The sequence below is a fragment of the Triticum aestivum genome, chromosome 2B (assembly GCF_018294505.1).
Source record: "Triticum aestivum cultivar Chinese Spring chromosome 2B, IWGSC CS RefSeq v2.1, whole genome shotgun sequence".
In the NCBI taxonomy this organism is placed as follows: domain Eukaryota; kingdom Viridiplantae; phylum Streptophyta; class Magnoliopsida; order Poales; family Poaceae; genus Triticum; species Triticum aestivum.
The window spans coordinates 173,982,124-174,000,715 of record NC_057798.1 but is presented as its reverse complement, the minus strand read 5'-3'; the positions used below and the strand labels follow the sequence as shown (position 1 = coordinate 174,000,715).

At 47.7% G+C, this 18,592-nt stretch overlaps 2 protein-coding genes across 5 annotated transcripts; both read left to right on the top strand.

Moving 5' to 3' along the window:
• The first annotated feature begins 304 nt into the window (after positions 1-304).
• LOC123044172 (pentatricopeptide repeat-containing protein At4g28010) lies at positions 305-6,735 on the top strand. 4 transcript variants are annotated; one of them, XR_006419869.1, is made up of 5 exons: positions 305-2,336; positions 2,702-3,429; positions 5,054-5,095; positions 5,307-5,405; positions 5,467-6,735. XR_006419869.1 is itself a non-coding variant. In XM_044466832.1 (2 exons), exon 1 carries the CDS (start codon positions 429-431, stop codon positions 2,316-2,318), a length of 1,890 nt encoding a protein of 629 aa, XP_044322767.1. In that variant the 5' UTR covers positions 305-428; the 3' UTR covers positions 2,319-2,336; positions 2,707-3,606. The 4 variants fall into 4 exon arrangements, 3 of the variants coding, with proteins under 3 accessions (XP_044322767.1, XP_044322765.1, XP_044322766.1); XM_044466832.1 differs by lacking the exons at positions 5,054-5,095; positions 5,307-5,405; positions 5,467-6,735 and having other exon boundaries at positions 2,707-3,606; XM_044466830.1 differs by lacking the exons at positions 5,054-5,095; positions 5,307-5,405; positions 5,467-6,735 and having other exon boundaries at positions 2,702-3,606.
• Positions 6,736-7,283: 548 nt separating this feature from the next.
• Positions 7,284-9,020, top strand: LOC123044171 (GEM-like protein 1). Its single transcript, XM_044466829.1, has 4 exons — positions 7,284-7,587; positions 7,753-7,854; positions 8,012-8,286; positions 8,647-9,020. Exons 1-4 carry the CDS (start codon positions 7,434-7,436, stop codon positions 8,821-8,823), a joined length of 708 nt encoding a protein of 235 aa, XP_044322764.1. The 5' UTR covers positions 7,284-7,433; the 3' UTR covers positions 8,824-9,020.
• The last annotated feature ends 9,572 nt before the right edge of the window (positions 9,021-18,592 follow it).

Here is an 18,592-nt window from a genome sequence, read left to right as displayed (position 1 = left end):
CTAGGATGTTGATCTCACTAATGACAGCGCCATAGACACCTCTTGACCCCCTGTTGATATCGAGAACGACCTGACTACAGTCCGAGGCCACCATGAACTGATGGATGCCCAAATCCTCCGCAAGAGACAAGGCTTCCCGACATGCAATCGCTTCCAGGGTTGGGGGATCAAAAATTCCTCAGCCCATCATTGTTCAACTATCATTGTTCAACTATGCTCCACGCCCCGAATGAGGCAATCTGGCCCAAGGCCTCAGCCCATCATTGTTCAAGCGAGGCCGAGCCAACAAACTTTGAGTGGGCACGTGAGGCAGGGCAGCCCGAACACGGCCACGACCCTCCGGACAAACTTGTCGCAACGACGCGCGAAACCAGCTCCTGTTCCGACCCGCGCCGCCGCCGCCGCCTCCGCTGCGCCACCAGCCCGCCATGACGAGGAAGCACGCGGGCGCCGGCGTCCTCCACGCCCTCGTCGCCGTCGCGGCCTCCGTCGCGTCCGCCTCGTCCCGGAAGCCCCCGAGGCGCGCCGCGCCCTACCTCGCCGTCCTCCTCCGCCGGGGCCGCGCCGAGGCCGCGGCGCGCCTCAACCGCCACCTCCGCCTGCTGCCTCTCCCGGAGTCCCCCGCCCTCCTCTCGGCGCTCCCCTCCGTCCGCGACGCCGTCTCCTACAACACCGTCCTCGCCGCGCTCTGCCGCCAGGGCTGCCTCGACGCCGCGCTCCTCCTCCTCCGCGTCATGTCGCACGAGCCCCGCCTCGCCTGCCGCCCCAACGCCATCTCCTACACCACTCTCATGCGCGCGCTCTGCGCCGACCGTCGCGCGGGCCAGGCCGTCGGGCTGCTTCGGTCCATGCAGGACTGCGGCGTCCGCCCCGACGTGGTCACCTACGGCACGCTCATCCGCGGGCTGTGCGACGCCGCGGACGTTGACAAGGCCGTGGAGCTGGTGAATGAGATGTGCGAGAGTGGTATCGAGCCTAACGTGGTTGTGTACAGCTGTTTACTCCATGGTTATTGCAAGACCGGGAGGTGGGAAAGCGTAGGCAAGGTGTTCGAAGAAATGTCTGACAGGGGTATTGAGCCCGATGTTGTGATGTACACTAGTTTGATCGATAGCCTGTGTAGACACGGGAAGGTAACAAAGGCAGCGCGGGTGATGGAAATGATGGCGGAGCGGGGGTTGGAGCCAAACGTGGTGACCTACAATGTGCTGATCAATTCCATGTGCAAGGAAGGGTCTGTGAGGGAGGCGCTCGATTTGCGGAAGAATATGCTGGAGAAGGGCGTGCAACCAGATGTTGTGACATATAACACACTCATCACAGGGCTATCTAGTGTGCTTGAGATGGATGAGGCGATGGCGTTGCTAGAGGAGATGATGCAAGGTGAAACTAAAGTTAGGCCTGATTTGATGACATTCAACTCGGTTATACATGGACTTTGTAAGATTGGTTGGATGCGGCAAGCGTTCGAGGTCCGTGCCATGATGGCTGAGAATGGATGCAGGTGTAACTTGGTGACATTTAACCTGCTGATTGGTGGACTCCTTAGAGTCCACAAGGTAAAGAAGGCCATGAAGCTGAAGGATGAGATGGCTAGTTCTGGACTGCAGCCTGATTCATTCACCTACAGCATATTGATAAATGGCTTCTGTAAAATGCGGCAAGTTGAACGTGCGGAAAGCCTCTTGTCTGAAATGAGACGTCATGGGATGGAGCCTGAGCCAGTTCACTATATTCCTTTGCTTAAAGCTATGTGTGATCAAGGCATGATGGGTCAGGCTAGGGATTTGTTCAATGAAATGGATAGGAACTGCAAATTAGATGCTGCTGCATATAGCACTATGATCCATGGTGCCTTCAAATCAGGGGAGAAGAAAATTGCAGAAGAGTTTCTTAAAGATATGATTGATGAGGGGCTGATTCCTGATGCTGTGACATATTCTATCCCAATCAACATGTTTGCAAAATCTGGAGACCTAGCAGCGGCGGAGCGGGTGCTTAAACAGATGACAGCAAGTGGCTTTGTGCCTGACGTTGCTGTATTTGATTCACTGATCCAAGGTTATGGAGCTAAAGGCGACACTGAGAAGGTTCTTGAGTTAACTCGTAAAATGACAGCCAAGGGTGTAGCACTTGATCCTAAAATTATTTCAACTATTGTCACTTCTCTTGGGGCAAGCATTGAAGGGCAAAAGTTATTGCAGAGTTTGCCTGGTTTTGATACAGAAATGTCAAAAGGCGACGTCATCTCACCCCATGATGTAATGAATATGCTACAAAAACATTGCACCAAATCTGAATCCCCTGCTCTTTGCTGAGCTCTGATCCCAGTTCAGGTGCTTGCGTGTATGTTGCCTTCATATTTGAAATCTAATATATGTTCGGTTAGTCTAAATCTGCTAAATTTCTTTGATATTTTCGTCCATTGCTGGAGCATGGGTGTTAGTATATTACTTTCAGCTGGCCGATATCCTAAATTATGAGAAATAATCATATTATGGTTATTGCATGTTATGTACTACTCCCTCCGTCCCAAAATTCTTGTCTTAGATTTGTCTAGATACGGATGTACCTATTTATGTTTAGGTACATCCGTATCTAGACAAATCTAAGACAAGAATTTTGGGACGGAGGGAGTACCTATTACCCTCATGATTAATGCAGGATTACTTAATCTGCTCTTCTCTTCTCAATGGACCAGTGCAGTCTATATCATCCAAGGCAAAGCTGAAAGCAATGACATGTGAGAGCAAAAGTACGTACTCGAACGATCAAATCTTGCACAGACACAGTCCCACTGTTGGTTAAACGGCATCTTCAAATTTCACGTGGTATGGCAATTCAGCATCCTTGAAGAGTTGTGGATATTTTGACATGTAGTCGTATGTATCTTCAGATAAACTAAACAGTTGGGAGTGTTGACATCAAAGATGGGATGTGCCACCCTCACTAGGTTTTAAGATGAGCATGCCCACGACAAATATGGTTCATAAGGGGCTAACCGGCAAACCTTGTAGGGGCTATTCACAGGTTCCAAACCCACTGAGGTAGCCTGAACCAAACAAAACAGCTGCTCCATTTACCAGGTTTGGTATGGGTTTCAAACCAAACCTGTCTATACTGATACCCAACCAGTGTGGTATGGTTACAGCGTACCGGACACTTTGAGCCTGAGTTACGTGGTGGAGTCGTCGATGGCAGTATGGCGCCGTCTCACATCAAAGCCCAGAACTTGCTGCTGTGTTTCCTTGACATGCTACTACCTCCGAGCAAGAGTTTTTCTACCAGCGATGACGAACGGATCAAGAACCATTCCTGCAATCCTGCTTACATGCCAGTCATCTCTGCAGCTAATGTTCCAAAGGCCTTATACTAGTCGGCAGAGTTAGAGGTGGCCGGTGGGCATCTGTATTGCCAAGGCCTAATATGGTAATGATCGTCTCTTTTTAGCTCTCCTTCTCTTTGACGGACCAATTTTGTTGTATTTTCATGTACTATATATGTAGCTTCTTGTCCGCATAAAAAATTGTGATTTAATCTTGTTCCCACTCTCAATTTCTTTTATTGTAATATATTGTTACACTGCAGTACCATTCGTTTGGTTCACATTTTTGTTAAGAAGATAACATGTTCAAAATTTCTTTTTTAGAAGACACACGTTCAAATTACTAGCTATGTAGATTGCCTCCTCATTAGTCATTAATATGCCAAAGTACGAGCTGGATGCAACCAACTCGAAGCTTAAAATTGTTATTAATACTTTAATACTACTGTTGCTGAAACAGCTGCAGTGACAGGACGTACTATGTGTAAACTCAGACTTTGGCAGTTTGGAGAAGACAGTGCCTTTGGTTACCTATCAAGGCTTGAATTGGTCACCAATCAGCTCGAATATCATGCCTTGTTTACGGACAGAGTTTTGCTCTGTTCTTAGGAAAACTACAAAGGATTCATCCGTTTAATTTCCGCGGTCAATTTTCAAGTGTGTTCTTTGTCCTGTGAGGGTTGCAGTGGGAAAGTGAGGACATCATTTGTTATGTGTTTCCCAAAGTTGCACTTGTGTTAGTCGGGCAGTTCTTTTGGCGGTAGGTTTATAATTTGAAACAAAGGTCTGGTAGTGTGATGCTATACGGTCCTTATTTCAGGAACATCTCGTTTAAATACTGACTTTGAAGCTTATTGTTTCCCTGACAAAAATTCTTTGTACGTGTAAAAAATTGATTGGATCATTGTTCTCCTTATTTTGTAATTGTATCAAGGGATGATGATTTCCTCCCTATGCTGGCTTTGGTCTAATAATCTTTGGTACTCCCTCCGTCCCATAATATAAGACGTTTTTTGACACTACATTAGGGTCAAAAAACATCTTACATTATGGGACAGAGGAGTACCTTTCAAACATGTAACCACAGCTTTGTGCTGTTTTCCTTGTTTACCTCGTTTTTTTCTTTTCTTTTGATCTTTGTGTCTGTCTTGCTGTTACTCTCTGTGCCTGTTGGTCTCGAAAAAGAGGCTCGTCAGTAGTCAGACAATTCGATCATACAACTAACCTTTGCATTAGCTAGTATTTTCATGGCCGGTGGGCATCTGTATGGCCAAGGCCTAATATGGGTAATGCTCATCTCTTTTTACTTCTACTTCTCTTTGATCAACTGATTTGTTGTATTCTCATGTATACATTTTGCAGTACTATTCGTATGGTTCACATTTGATAACATGTTCAGAATTACTCCCTCTGTAAAGAAATATAAGAGCGTTTAGATCACTACTTTAGTGATCTAAACACTCTTATATTTGTTTACAGAGGGAGTACTAGCTATATTGATTACCTTCTCATTAGTCATTAATATGACAAAACACCAGATTACCTCCTCATAAGTAATTATTAACAATAAGTCTGGAGAAGACAGTGCGTCTGGTTACCTATCAGGCTTGAATATTGGTTTCGTCACCGATCGGCATGAATATCATGCCTCGTTTACTGCCACAGTTTTTGCTCTGTTAGAAGAACTGCAACGGGTTAATCTATTTAGTTTCTGCTACCAATTTTCAGGTGTCTTCTTTGCCCTGTGAGGGTTTGCAGTGGGAAAGTGAGGTGATCATTTGTTATGCTCTTTGCAAGTTCCAGTTATGTTAGTCAGGCTCAGGCAGTTCTTTTGGTTGTAGGTGTATACCCCGAAAAAGGTTCAGCTAGTATGATGCCGTGCGCTCTGTTATTTCATGAATATCTTGTTTAAATGTTTACCAGTTGTGGCTTATTATTATTTCCCCCTAATTAAGTTAAAATTATTTGCGTGAATTGTCAGAAATTGCTTGGATCATTGTGCTGCTTGTTTTGGTAAAGTAATTGCCGAAAATTAGAGCGTCGCCCAGATTGGAGGAAGATAAATTGGCTTGGGGCCCTGGTAAGTTTGGCATGTACACAGTAAAGAGTTCATATCAGCTAGGTTTTGATGAAATGCACAGGAGTGCAGCGACTGGCTCTAGCTCCAGACCTGACGGACAACGCTCCTGCTGGCAACTCATTTGGTCTTCGGATGTTCCACCAACAGTACGCAACTTCACTTGGAGGGTTGCCACTGATTCACTTCCAACATGGAGGAGCACCTTGAAACTAGCGACTTATGTCCAATTTGTGCTACTGAAACTGAGGATAGTTTTCATGCACTGTGTCGATGCACTTTGTCTCAAGTCCTCTGGGATACAATGACGGGTGTGTGGTCATTGCCAAATATTTCTTCCATGGTGAATACTGGGAAAGAGTGAATCTTACATGCTCTACAGCCGATGTCTGAAATTGAAAGGTCTATGCTTCCTATGAAGTTATGGCGGGCGTGGCATATACGTAATGAGGTGGTCCACCATAAATCTCCTCCGGCCATGGATGCTTCTAGACGTTTCTTGGTAAGCTACCTAGAGTCCCTCATCGGTGTTAAGATAGACCTATCAGCTGATCCAAGTAATGTCCGAGATACCACATGTGATAACAAAAAATGAGGCCACGTGGAGTGCTCCAAAATCTGGCTGGGTAATTTTATGCACTGATGGCTTGTTCGTGGACGATGGTTCAGCTGGTGCAGGGATGGTCCTGAGAGATGACAAGGGTGCAATTACATTCTCATCATGTAGGCAACTCTTCTCATGTCGTGAAGCCCTTGAAGCTGAACTATGTGCTTGTATGGAGGGGTTGTCGTTGGCTCTCCAGAGAAGTGATCTTCCGGTCGTGATCGAGATGGATTCGCTTATCGCTGTGAATTTGATTCAGGCCAGGGAAGTGGACATATCAATCTACACTTCGTTCATTAAGGAGATTAGATATCTTCTATCACTCCATGAATCTTGTATTACTCGTATCAGTCGTAGTAAAAAAAAAGTTAGTGATAGTCTAGCTAAGGGCCCATTCGGCAATCCAGCGGCTCCTCAAAATCCATGGATGTGAGGAGCACCGTTTCGCACGCTCCCAGGTTTCTGGTTGCAGCTCCGTCCGCTTCGGAAGCGGAGCAAAACCAAACGGGCCCTAAGTTTGCTCGTTTACAAGGTAGAACTATGACTTGGTTCGGTCCAGGGCCTTTGGTCGCTACAGACCTCGCTGCGATTGATTGTATGAATTTGTCGAAGTGAGTAATACAATATTTCACCCGAAAAAAAGGAATTGTGTGGAGGGATGATCGTTATTTCCTCCCTGTGTTGGCTTGGTCTAATGATAATGATGTTTGGGAGTAGTACTGTACCTTTGAAGCATTAACTTTTTGCTGATTTCGTTCTACGAAGCTTTAACTTTCTGCTGGTTTCCTTGCACCTCACGGAAATTGTTTGGATCATTGTGCTGCTTGGTTGGTAAGGTAATTGGGTCGAGGGATGATCATTTCCTCCCTGTGGCCGGCCGCGGTACGCCGGCAAAGGCATCGAGCCCAAAACTTGATGTGTGCAGGCTCTCCAAGAAAGAGGGAGAGCCGAAGGTTGGGGCTGACCCCTAAGCCAGTCCCATAACCCTTTTTTTGTTTCTTTTCTTTTTGAGGATCTTTCTTTACCCTTTTTTTGTTTCTGTAGTGGTGTGTCAGTAGACAGCTGCATTTCAAACGGGCAAAAGATGAGGAAAAACTAGCTGCGTGTGCTCTGCAGGTTGGGGCTGTTTGCCGCGCGCCATCAACGGACAACGGCACTAGTTTGCGGCAGCCGATCGCAACGACACGACACGGACGGTTGCGCTCACGCTGTGTCGACGCGGAGCGCGTCGGTTACTTGTGCCAACTGGACGCTCGCTCCACCATTATAGCCTCACGCGCTTGATTGCGTCGCCGTGTCGCACTCGCACCCCCACCAGTCCACCACGTCTCTTTCGGAGCCGTCAACTCTGCCCACTGCTCTCCCTCGTTCCTGATCTCTCTCCCCTTCCCGTCCCCGCTTGCTCCTCCTGCTCCTGCCGATCGCTCATGGATTCCAAGCCCCAAGCCCCGCCGTCGGAGGGCGCGGCGTACCCGCGCATGTCCCCGGAGGACCTCGCGCCGCCGCCGCCGCCGGTCGTGGCGCCCGCGGGCTCCAACCCCTACGTGCTGTCCTCGCCCTCCTCCGGACCGCCCGCCAAGAGTAAGTCACCTACCACTGCCAACCACCACCTATCTCCTCGCCTCCTGCTCTCTGCTGCTCCAGCTCCTGTTCCGAGACTGGATTCGACATGGTTAGTGTTTTCTTTCGCGGGGGGCATGGTTAGTGTTTGTGCTGACGTTTCTTTTGGGGAATCGATTGCTGCAGGCACCAAGGAGAATCTGAGGGAGATGTTCGGCTCGGTGGGGAAGAGGTTCAGCGAGGCCGCGCGCAAGACCGAGGGCATCGCCGGCGACGTCTGGCAGCACTGTGAGTCTCCCGATTCCCCAACAGATTAGGTGATGAACCATATACCGCACGAGATGATGAACCTCGGCACCCAACCGATTAGACATCTTTCAGTTCAGTAATTCTCCATACATGCTGACCAGTGACCCATGAACCTGTGTGGTGTGGACTTGTGCAGTGAAAACTGGGCCTAGCATTACGGATGCTGCAATGGGGAGGATCGCTCAGGTATCCAAGGTCATATCGGAAGGGGGATACGACAAGATATTCCAGCAGACGTTTGAGTGCTTGCCTGACGAGAAGCTCAAGAAGGCGTACGCGTGCTACCTCTCGACCTCTCATGGTCCGATAATGGGCGTCTTATACGTCTCCACCGCCAAGCTTGCATTCTGTAGTGACAGCCCCGTGGCATATGTCACTGAGGATAATCAGACCGCGTCAGCCATTTACAAGGTAGGTGATCTGCAATACTAGTTCTTATATATTCATTTTAAAACTTAGTTTGGTCTAGAAACGAACATTTTCATATCTTTACCACTACATACTTATACTTAATGAGAAAACACATTATTGCATCACAACCGCTTTATTATACTCCCATTCTGTGTTGTTGAGTCAAACTCAATCTGCTTTGACAGAGCATAAGATTTGTAATGTTTTGCTAATCTGCAAGTCCCATACTAATAGCATTGAACAAGATATGGAAACATCGCTTGTTTTTGTTGTTCCTCTGGGTCATCTAAGCCGAGAGTGATCATTTTTGTTTTGTTTTGTACTCCAACTGATCATATTCATATTTGCATGTTTTCGCAGATAGTTGTACCTGTACCTCACCTGAGATCAGTCACTCCTACCGCAAGTCAACAGAACCCTGCGGAGAGGTACATCCAGGTCGTTTCTGTCGATAACCATGACTTCTGGTTCATGGGCTTCGTGAACTATGACAGCGCTGTGAAGTGTCTCCAGGATGCTGCTCGTGGTGGCGCCTAGACATCACTTCCCCGTCGCATGTATCCGTTGTGATGGCCCATGTTGATGTCTATAGACCATTCTTGTGTATTTTGGTTCAAATTTCTGGCTTAAATAAGCAGTGCATTCATGTATCAGTATTCAGTAGTGTGGATACTTTTCTGGCCCAAGTGTGTTGTAAATATCAGAGGAATCTTAAGCTTTGTTTGCTGCCCTCATTCTTGCACTGCAAATTATGTGTATTATGAGCCAAAGATGCTCCTGCCAGTGCCTTGATAACTTGAGGTTAGTGCATGCTTCAACACACTATCGGTATATGTCTATGGTGAATGCGGCATGCTTCAACACACTCCGAGTGGTTTTGAGTTTAAAATCTACCGAGAGAAAAATCCCAAAGCGAAAAAAATAGATAGTGGTTTAGCATCACTCGAATCTTAAGTCCAATACGCGAGCTGCGAACTCTCTAGACGGTTAGGTGTCAAGTTCTTCAGTGACCAAGGGTGATTGTGCTTCACGAAGAAGAAGTCTATAAAGGTTCGGAGATCACCTCAAGTATCTACCACGAGTTCAGTGACAAAGAGTGATTGTGCTTCATGAAGAAGAAGTCTATAAAGGTCCGGAGATCACCTCAAATATCTACCACGAGTGATCGACAGATTGTTCTTCAGGAAGAAGTCTATAAAGATTCACGAAGAAGAGTCTTAAATAAAGTGAAACATTGTGTAATGGATTATATGAATGAAACTCTTTTAGCACCTTACACGGTGGAGGAAGTGAGGAATGCTCTGTTTAGCATTGGTGACTTAAAAGGCCCCGGGGCCGGATGGGCCACATGCCATTTTCTATAAAAAGTTCTAACCTATTTAGGTGAGGACTTGATTAGGGAAGTGCTCCAGGTAGTAAACAGTGGCAGAAATCACATATTTGACCTGAGGACGAAATCAAATCATAACCTGACCTGGTTACGAAAAAATTTCACTCTGCTGACCCTTTGGTGTGGCGCCCGACAGCTGGGCGCCGCACCCTACTGTGCAGCGCCCATCACTTAGGCGTCACACTTCCTGCCAGCGTGGCAGCCCTGGTCCAGTTGCGGCCCCACACGCACCTGTGCAGCGCCTAAGGGATAGGCGCCACACTATGACGTGCAGCGCCTATACCTTAGGCGCTGCACAGTGACTTAAGCGCGGCTGCCCCAGCCCGACCAGGCAGTTTCTTCATCTCTCCGCTCTCTGGACAGAGAGCAGCGGCGGCGCCCCCATCTAACCCCCCCTCATCCCTCTCCGATCTGAAGATTTGATCATGGATTCGATCCCCAATCCATCCTACTAGGTAAACTCCTCCGTTCTCTTTCTTTTGCTCCGTAAATTTGTTGCCATTTTAGAGATTTGTCCAAGATTTGATGGAACCCTTGATTTGTTTGATTTGCTCGATTTAGGATGTGTATTCATATTGGTAGTACCGTAGTGTTATTTATTTGTTAGTGAAACCCTAGATTGTTTAGTTTTTTTAGATATATATGAGATGCCTATTTTTATAGATAACTATGAGATGTTGATTTTTGTAGACATATATGAGATGTTTGTTTAGATATATGTTAGATGTTGAGTTCATTTGAAATATTAAATGTTTAGTTTATTTGAAATATTAGATGTTTAGTTTATTTGAACACATATGGCATATTCATTGTGTGAGAAGGAGATGTTGAGATTCTTTTAGTTGAACACATGTTATATGTTTAGTGTATATTTGAGATGAAGATGAACTCATGTATGTTTATTGTTTGAAATTGTAAGGATGGTTTGGCTTCTGGACGATGTCTACGACATGCAACACCGGTCCTACATGATGCGCGAGAAGGATAAGGTAATAATGAGTAATCTAAATCTTTTGCAAATTTGCATTTAGTTGAAATTTACATGCCCTAAGATTTGTCATTACTTGTTTTTTGCAGAAGCTTGAACCTCTGAAGATTCGGTATCACGGGGCCTCTGGTCCTGCCATGCCTTACGACGAGCGGTAAACACCGTACATCAAGCAGGCAGGACTACTCCCGTGGATTCTGTTGGTCAGCCGGTCCACGCCGAATCTGAACGCTCCACTGGTGTCCGCTCTTGTTGATCGATGGAGGCCGGAGACGCACAGTTTCCATCTTCGGACTGGGGAGATGACCGTGACGCTCGAGGATGTCTCGTTGATCACCGGTCTTGCTATCGACGGGAGGCCTCTCTGTATGAGCACCGATTCTGATGGGTGGCGCGAGCAGATGATTGCTCTTATCGGTATGGCTCCTACCGAGGCTGAGGCTGATGTAGAGGAGGGAGAAGAGAAGAAGAAGAGGGAAAGGAAAGCAGCCGGAGCTGCTATCACGTGGATTCAAAATAACTTTGCGACGTGCCCTCCGGATGCCACTGATGATGTGATCCAGACACATGCTCGTGTGTATATGTGGTACGTTGTGTCTAGGACTTTGTTTCCTGACTCCACTGGCAAGAACGCTCCATGGATGTGGCTGAAGGCGTTGACCGTCTTCGATAGCAAATGGAGCTGGGGTTCAGCGACTCTTGCCTACTTGTACCGGCAGGTAGTTGGTCTGTTTTGTGATCAACTCATTTCTTCATTAGCAATGCAAGCTTGCTGTCAAGTTAACATTGTTTTTCTTTCATATGTAGCTGGACGATGCGTGTTGCAGGATCACAGATAGTGCAGGCATTGGTGGTAATCTGCTTCTACTTTCTGTATGGAGCTGGGAGCGTCTGCCTGTTGGACGCCCGAAGAGCGTCAGGTTTGATCCTTGGTATGCAGATGAACATGACGAATTACGGTGCCCCACGTGAGCTTACAAGTGGGATATCGTTTCCGAGATGACGAACGATGTCAATCTCATGTACCAAAAGTACATTGCCGAGTTGGACACGATTACGCCTGAGCAGGTAAGGAGGTCATTACTTCAGTCCTTTCTCATGCTTGCTTGAAAAATAGTCATCAAATTTGCATTGTTGCCCTGTTTCATAGGTGGAATGGCAGCCATATGGCACGGCTGAGAGCTTGGGGTACACCCAGGAGTTCCGCCTCAACCCGATGTGCTTGCGGGATAAGGATCTCTGGCTTATGCGGTGCCCATTGATATGCAACTGGGCGGTTGAGTTTCATTTGCCGCATCGCGTGTATCGTCAGTTTGGTATGTTCCAGCCTCACCCACCGGACTGGGTGGACACGGACAAAGCACTTCATAGGTAAGAGAGCATGTCTGCGTATTGTCTAAGCATCGGGACTCCTTTTGATTCTGCTAATGCTTGGTTTTATACCACGTAGGTTGGACAGGAGAAGGCAGCGGAAGATAAAGGACTAGGGCAAGCATCATGCTCCGCATGTTACCCGCTTCCAGCTTTCTGTGGAGCAAGCTCGTAGCACTGCACGCGCCCCACTTCGTGAGCACAGCCAACAAGCTTTTGATAACTATGTACGATGGTTTATTGGAACTACTCGAGTTGAGATATGCCCGCCGGCATATAATGAGGATATTCTTGAAGAACTCGTAACCTTTGAGGATCTAGCAAAGGGGAAGTACAACAGAGATGTCAAGAAAGGCCACGGAGTCCCTGCTGTTCCGGTGATTAACTATGTGGTAAAGTGTTCCCTTCTTTACTTTCCCGTTGACCGTATTACACATGTTTGAATGGCTAACGCATTCATTCTTTCTCATCCGTAGCGCACCGAGATCAAGAAAGCAGCCGATGAGAGCCAGTCTATTCTGGAGAAGACACTAGTTGGAACTGGCAATGATGATGGTTCACTACGAGCATTCCTCAAGGTACATATCGCATTCACTATGAGAGCCAGTCTATGTTGCGAAGTTTGATATCTTACACACTTGTTCATGTTACAACGTCAGGCCAAGAAGTTAAGGCGGTTATCGAACCTTCTCGGTTGCCGTGATCCTGAATATGATGAACCATCTGCCTCTAGGTCTGGTACACCATCAGACCCTGCATCTCACCATGAGGGGGACGATGTGAGTTCCTCATATGCTTATATGGATGATGAGGGTGGGATCACCCAAGAGGTATGACTAACCCTTTAGATGTGATTCTCACTTGATTACGACACCGGCCTTCACCATATTGTTTCGTTGTGTGATAGGGCCATGAGCTTGATGATGACATGACTTTGGCGGACGCTCAAGCTCGGTCCGCATATGTGTTCAAGCCTAGGCAGCCCAGACGCCGGTACACGCACAACGACTATGACAATAGAGGCAACCCAAAGGTGGTCGTAGGGACCTCACGGATGGCTAGCTTGGATGATGAGGCGGAGGAGGAGGCGGAGGCGGAGCCGCATGCGGAGGAGGAAGTGCACGAAGAGGAGCCTCGTGCTCCTAAGAAGAAGAAGATTGCCTGCAGGCGTGGCACCAGGAACACGTGCGGAAGGCATTAGTGCTTTGTGTTAGGTTGATGAACTTGTGAGGTTATGTTATATGATGAACTTGTGAACTTGTGAGGTTGATGAACTTGTGAGGTTATGTTATGGTATTTGTGTTTGCAAACTTGAAGTAATGTTGAATTGTCTTAAATGATATGATGTTCAAGTTATTAGTTCTCTTTGCTTAGCATGTCCAGTTTATAGTACTTTTATTGATGTTCTAGTTATGTGAGTGCTGCTGCAGGAGGCCAAAATGGCATCTGTTTCTGCAGTTTTGCTTATAGCAGCAGTGCAGCGCCCTACCCTTAGGCGCTGCACTACTCCCATGGCTTGCATCACATCCATAATACTTACAATGACTGCAGCATCACAATAATTTGAACAAACACAAATTTTATGCCGACGAGTTCATAACTTAAGATAATTCAAACATTAGTACAACATGGTTCACGACACATTCATTACAAATGACAAATGGCAGCTTGCCCTAGAAGATAGTTGACGACGAGTGCACCGAAGCGAAGTCCCTACTGAGTAGAGCGAGGCCATTTCCCCTTCTTGTCACGTGCCGAGTCCTCCTCTTGCGCCTCGTGAGCCTTTGCAAGCTTTCTTGCCCTCTCCTCCTCACGAGCAAGTTTCGCTTGGCGTGCCCTCTCCTCCTCTCGTTTCTTCTGCTCCATCCTCTCCTTCTGACGACGCTCTTCCTCCAAGCCTCTTCGAAACGATTCTTTGAACCGCCGTTGCCGCCTAAGACAATCTGCGTATTGGTCCTTTTTCACATATTCTGGCACTTCAAGATCTATCCACGTGAAGTACTTGCATAGAGGAGGCGGTGACTGCATAAAAATTTGTTATTAGTGTTGACACACATTTGAGAGTAACATTTTCTCGAGCTTAGTGTTGCATAGAGCAGGCGGTGAAGTACTTCTCGAGCTTACCGGTGGTTGGTCATAGGCGTTAGTTGGAAGTGCACGATCATAAGCATAGTTCGGGCATACAAAATATCTCCGCCCTTCCGTCCATGCTTTCTTTCGGTCGGTGAACACCTTCACCTTGCAAACATCTCCACACCAACATGGCAGGATGTTGACATCTTTCTCCTTCACCTTGTCCAAAGATGCGTCCTCCCACTTGTTCGGCATGTCTTCTTGGTTAGCACACGGTGGCCTCGTCATGGAACCGGATGAAGCCATGCCTACAAAACCGAGAATTATTGGTCAACCCTAACCCCCACTTAACAATGAACACAACCCTAAGACCAACATAACCCTAACACCAACATCAAACACACATAACCCTAACCCTAGCATACTATGAAAGCCTAACCATACCAAATTAGCAAAGAAACACAAATTTGCAAATCCAAGTCAAAACTAGGGTTTCCCCCAAACTAGCAAGATTTGAGAAAATGTGACAATTCCTATGGATGAAAACGAGGGGATCGGAGGAGATTACCTTAAGGGAGGGGTTGGCTTCGAAATCCATGGTCAAATACTCCGGATTTGCAAGATTTGAGAAGGATTTGAGAGGGGGGGAGAGGGGAAGAGAGGAGGGCCGCAAGCCTAAGGGTTTGGGTGGGGTGGGGGTGTGTGGGGTGGGGATGGGAGGGGAGAGAGGGTGGGGCCAGCCCAAGTGGAACACAGACTGTGCCGCGCCCAAGTGCTAGGCACTGCACATTACATGTGTGGCGCCTATCCCTTAGGCGCTGCAGTGCTGTCTGTGGGGCCGAAACTGGACCAGGGCTGCCACGCTGGCAGGAAGTGTGACGCCTAAGTGATGAGCGCTGCACAGTAGGGTGCGGCGCCCAGCTGTCGGGCGCCACACCAAAGGGTCAGCAGAGTGAAATTTTTTCGTGACCAGGTCAGTTTGTGATTTGATTTCGTCCTCAGGTCAAATATGTGATTTCTGCCGTAAACAGTGGTGTAATACCGGAGGGATGAAATCAAACCACTATTGTTCTTATACCAAAAATTGACAATCCAGAGAAGGTAGCTCAGTTTCATCCAATAAGTCTTTGCAATGTTGTCTATAAGTTAATATCTAAAATGTTGGCAGCAAGACTGAAACTGTTATTGCCTAATATAATTAGTGAGACGCAGAGTGCCTTTGTCCCCGACCAGATTATCACTTATTGAACTTATGTGCTAGCCAAGTTTCTCCAAAGTTCGAACTAATGAAGAGACCAGCCGCCTCTCTTCACGTCTTGCGCGTGGCTAGACGACATTCCCCCTCACGTCTAGACCGTGGACGTACAAGAAGAACTTAGACGTGGGATTGAGATTACATCACAACTATTTTTATATTAAATAGTCGTTGACTAGGATTTGATCCCGAGACCTTGTGACTCCAATACCATATTGAATTCATGCTCCAGCGAGTTGCTCCAAAAGTCCGAACTATGGAAGAGGGTCGGACATTGTACTCCAACATCACTGATAATGTTATTGTTGCATATGAGTGTTTACACACAATGAAGAAAAGAAAGACATGAAAAGTGGGCGCATGCGCGGTAAAACTGGATATGCATAAGGCGTATGATAGAGTTGAATGAGTCTTTTTGAAAGCAATCCTAGGGAAGCTTGGTTTTGATCAGAGATGGATTCAGCTGGTCATAGCGTGCGTCACTTCCGTTGAATACAAAGTGAGGTTTAATTCTAGTGAAACTTTACCGTTCTCCCTAACAAGAAGTCTTAGGTAGGGGGATCCCTTGTCTCCCTATCTATTTCTGCTCTGTGCGGAAGGACTATCTGCGCCCCATGAAGAGGCGTCTGGTAATTTAAAGGGTGTTCAGGTCTGTCGTGACTCTCCCAGAATTTCTCATTTATTCTTCGCTGATGATTCACTTATATTGATGAAAGCAGATCAGTTAAATGCCCAGATGTTGAGAACGATCTTGGATGAGTATTGTTCGGCCTCCGAACAATTGGTAAGCAAGGCCAAATATTCTATAGTTTTTAGTCCCAATACTGATGTGGAGGTTAAAGCTGAGATATATCAAATACTGCATATTATGACGGAGTCACTGTCGGATAAATTTTTGGGGCTTCCCTCTATGATTGGTGTTGATCGGGTTAATTGCTTCAAACACTTAATAGAGAGGATCCAGAAATTGGTGAATGGATGGAAAGAGATAACCCTCTCCTTTGGAGGTAAGGAGGCCTTACTGAAAGAGGTGGCCCAAGCCATCCCTACATACGCGATGAGTGTGTTTAAATTACCAAAGGAAATTTGTAAGGGGATCACTGATGCAATGTCGCAATATTGGTGGGGTGACGAGGATGACCAACATAGGATGCACTGGTTTGTATGGTGGAAAATGTGTGTGCCAAAGGAGCAAGGAGGTATGGGTTTCCGTGACGTTCATAGTTTCAATTTGGCGATGCTGGCAAAACAATGTTGCAAGTTGATTGAGAGCAATGAATCATTGTGTGCCAGAGTGTTGAGAGCTAGATATTACCCCAATGGGGATATTCTTAACCATGAATTAAAAAGGGTCATCGTATGTATAACAGAGTATATGGGCAGGGATCCAAACCTTCAAGAAGGGCTGCATGTGGAGAGTAGGAGATGATGCAAAACTAGTTATTTAGAGTGATTGTTGGATCCCAAGCAGTGCATCAAGGAAAGTGGTGACAGTAAGGGTAATCAAGTATTGTCAAGAGCAAATTTCTTCGCTATCGTCAGTGCAAAACTGCTAAGGAATTGTGGGACATCCTCAACAAAATCAATGAAGGTGTTTCCACTCAAAAGGAAGCTCGCATCGATACCCTTCATGCCAAGTTCAACCGGTACAAGAGAATTGGTAATGAAATCTGTGAACAAACTTTCGATCGACTATGTGAGATTACAAATGGGGTGGGCCTAGGGGCCAAAGACACCACAGATCATGAAGTTGTGAAGAAGTTGCTCAGATCTCTGGACAGTTCATTCGACACTCTGGTTCTGATAATCAGGGAAAGAGTTCTAAATTCTCGATTGTCGGAGTAAATGACCACGGGTAGCCTAGACGGTTCCCCCTGGCTCGTCAAAAAATAATGGGCCAGTCAAGCCTTCAAGCACCCAAGACACGGGGCCGCCTTCCCCCGGCCGGCTATCCCACAAGCCGACTACTGGAAGGCGGCCTGGCCCTGAAACCCTCATGAAGAAAGCCGCGAGGGGGCCAACTCCAAGAAGCCGACCACAAGATGTCCGACTCCAAGAAGCCGGCCCCTGACAGGCGGCCAAGATCGTGCCCTCAAAGTTTGCACCCACATAACGGAGATGGGACGGGGCGTGGCAACAGTGAAGCCTGCCACCCCCGAATCCCGGAGTACGCATGGCTATAGTACACCGTACGGGGTAGCCATGACCCGTCCGGCGTGGTACTGTTGCCATGTTGACCATGACGTCACCCACGACAGGCTGTCAGTACGGCCCGCAGGCGGCGGGCCCCTTCAGTCAGAGAGACATCCTAAGGCGGCCACGCTTCCCCTAGTCGGCCTGGGACGTAGCCGACTCTCACCAGCCGGCTCGCTCCCTCCCTCAGAGTATGCGCACCATTAAGGAGACAAGACGAGGTAAGGCTACAGTGAGAGCCCGCTAGGCGGCGGCACTGTAGCCATGCTTACCTCGACAAAGCCCTCGTCATCAAGAGTGAGGCAACAGTAACCAGCACCCGACAAGACCCCCAAGCAGTGGGACCTACATGTCGTCCAGGAAGCCGGCAGCCGGCGGGACCCACCAGTCGGCGGGCCCCAATGGTCGGCGGAGAAGCCGGCGAACGTAGACACTAACGGCTCGGGCCCACGCCTAGCCGGATTACCATTGTACCCCTGGGGGGTAGGCCTATATAAACCCCCCAGGGCAACCATGCAAAGGGTTGGACTTTGATAGTTTTAGACACAACTTGGAGAGGAGAGGAGAGCTAGCCTTGCCCTTTCTTCTTCCTCTCGCCAAACAGCTCAAGGAGCCTCTTGTAGCCACTTGTTGATCTAGTGATCATGCGGAGACCCCGTAGAGCAGGACTAGGGGTGTTATCTCCACGGAGAGCCCCGAACCTGGGTAAGATCCGCCGGCGTGCATGTCTTCGCCTCATCCCGTTTCCAGGCACCGGCGATGTCTTATTGGCTCCCACAATGATAAGCCATCCGTTGGCATATGTCGCACCTACCACCTGACTTTGGCACCCACCATGGGGCCAGGTGCACCGTCGTCCGGAGACCTGCTCTGGACGGGAACTGTCGGGGATATACCCCGCGGTATGACCCGATTGGAGTTGTAAACCTGCTGGGACTTGGTAAACCGGTGGAGAGTCAAGACAGATGGCTAAGGCAGACGGTAAACTGGCGGATGGTAAACCGGCGGAGAGTCAAGACAGATGGCTAAGACAGAC

What these genes read in the sequence shown, in the direction of transcription:
- LOC123044171 (XM_044466829.1), top strand. Translation starts at nt 7,434, where the DNA reads ATGGATTCCAAGCCCCAAGCCCCGCCGTCGGAGGGCGCGGCGTACCCG. An exon ending in CTCCGGACCGCCCGCCAAGA is followed by an intron (nt 7,588 to 7,752) that starts GTAAGTCACCTA and finishes CGATTGCTGCAG; the next exon opens with GCACCAAGGAGAATCTGAGG. An exon ending in CCGCGTCAGCCATTTACAAG is followed by an intron (nt 8,287 to 8,646) that starts GTAGGTGATCTG and finishes ATGTTTTCGCAG; the next exon opens with ATAGTTGTACCTGTACCTCA.
- LOC123044172 (XM_044466832.1), top strand. Translation starts at nt 429, where the DNA reads ATGACGAGGAAGCACGCGGGCGCCGGCGTCCTCCACGCCCTCGTCGCC.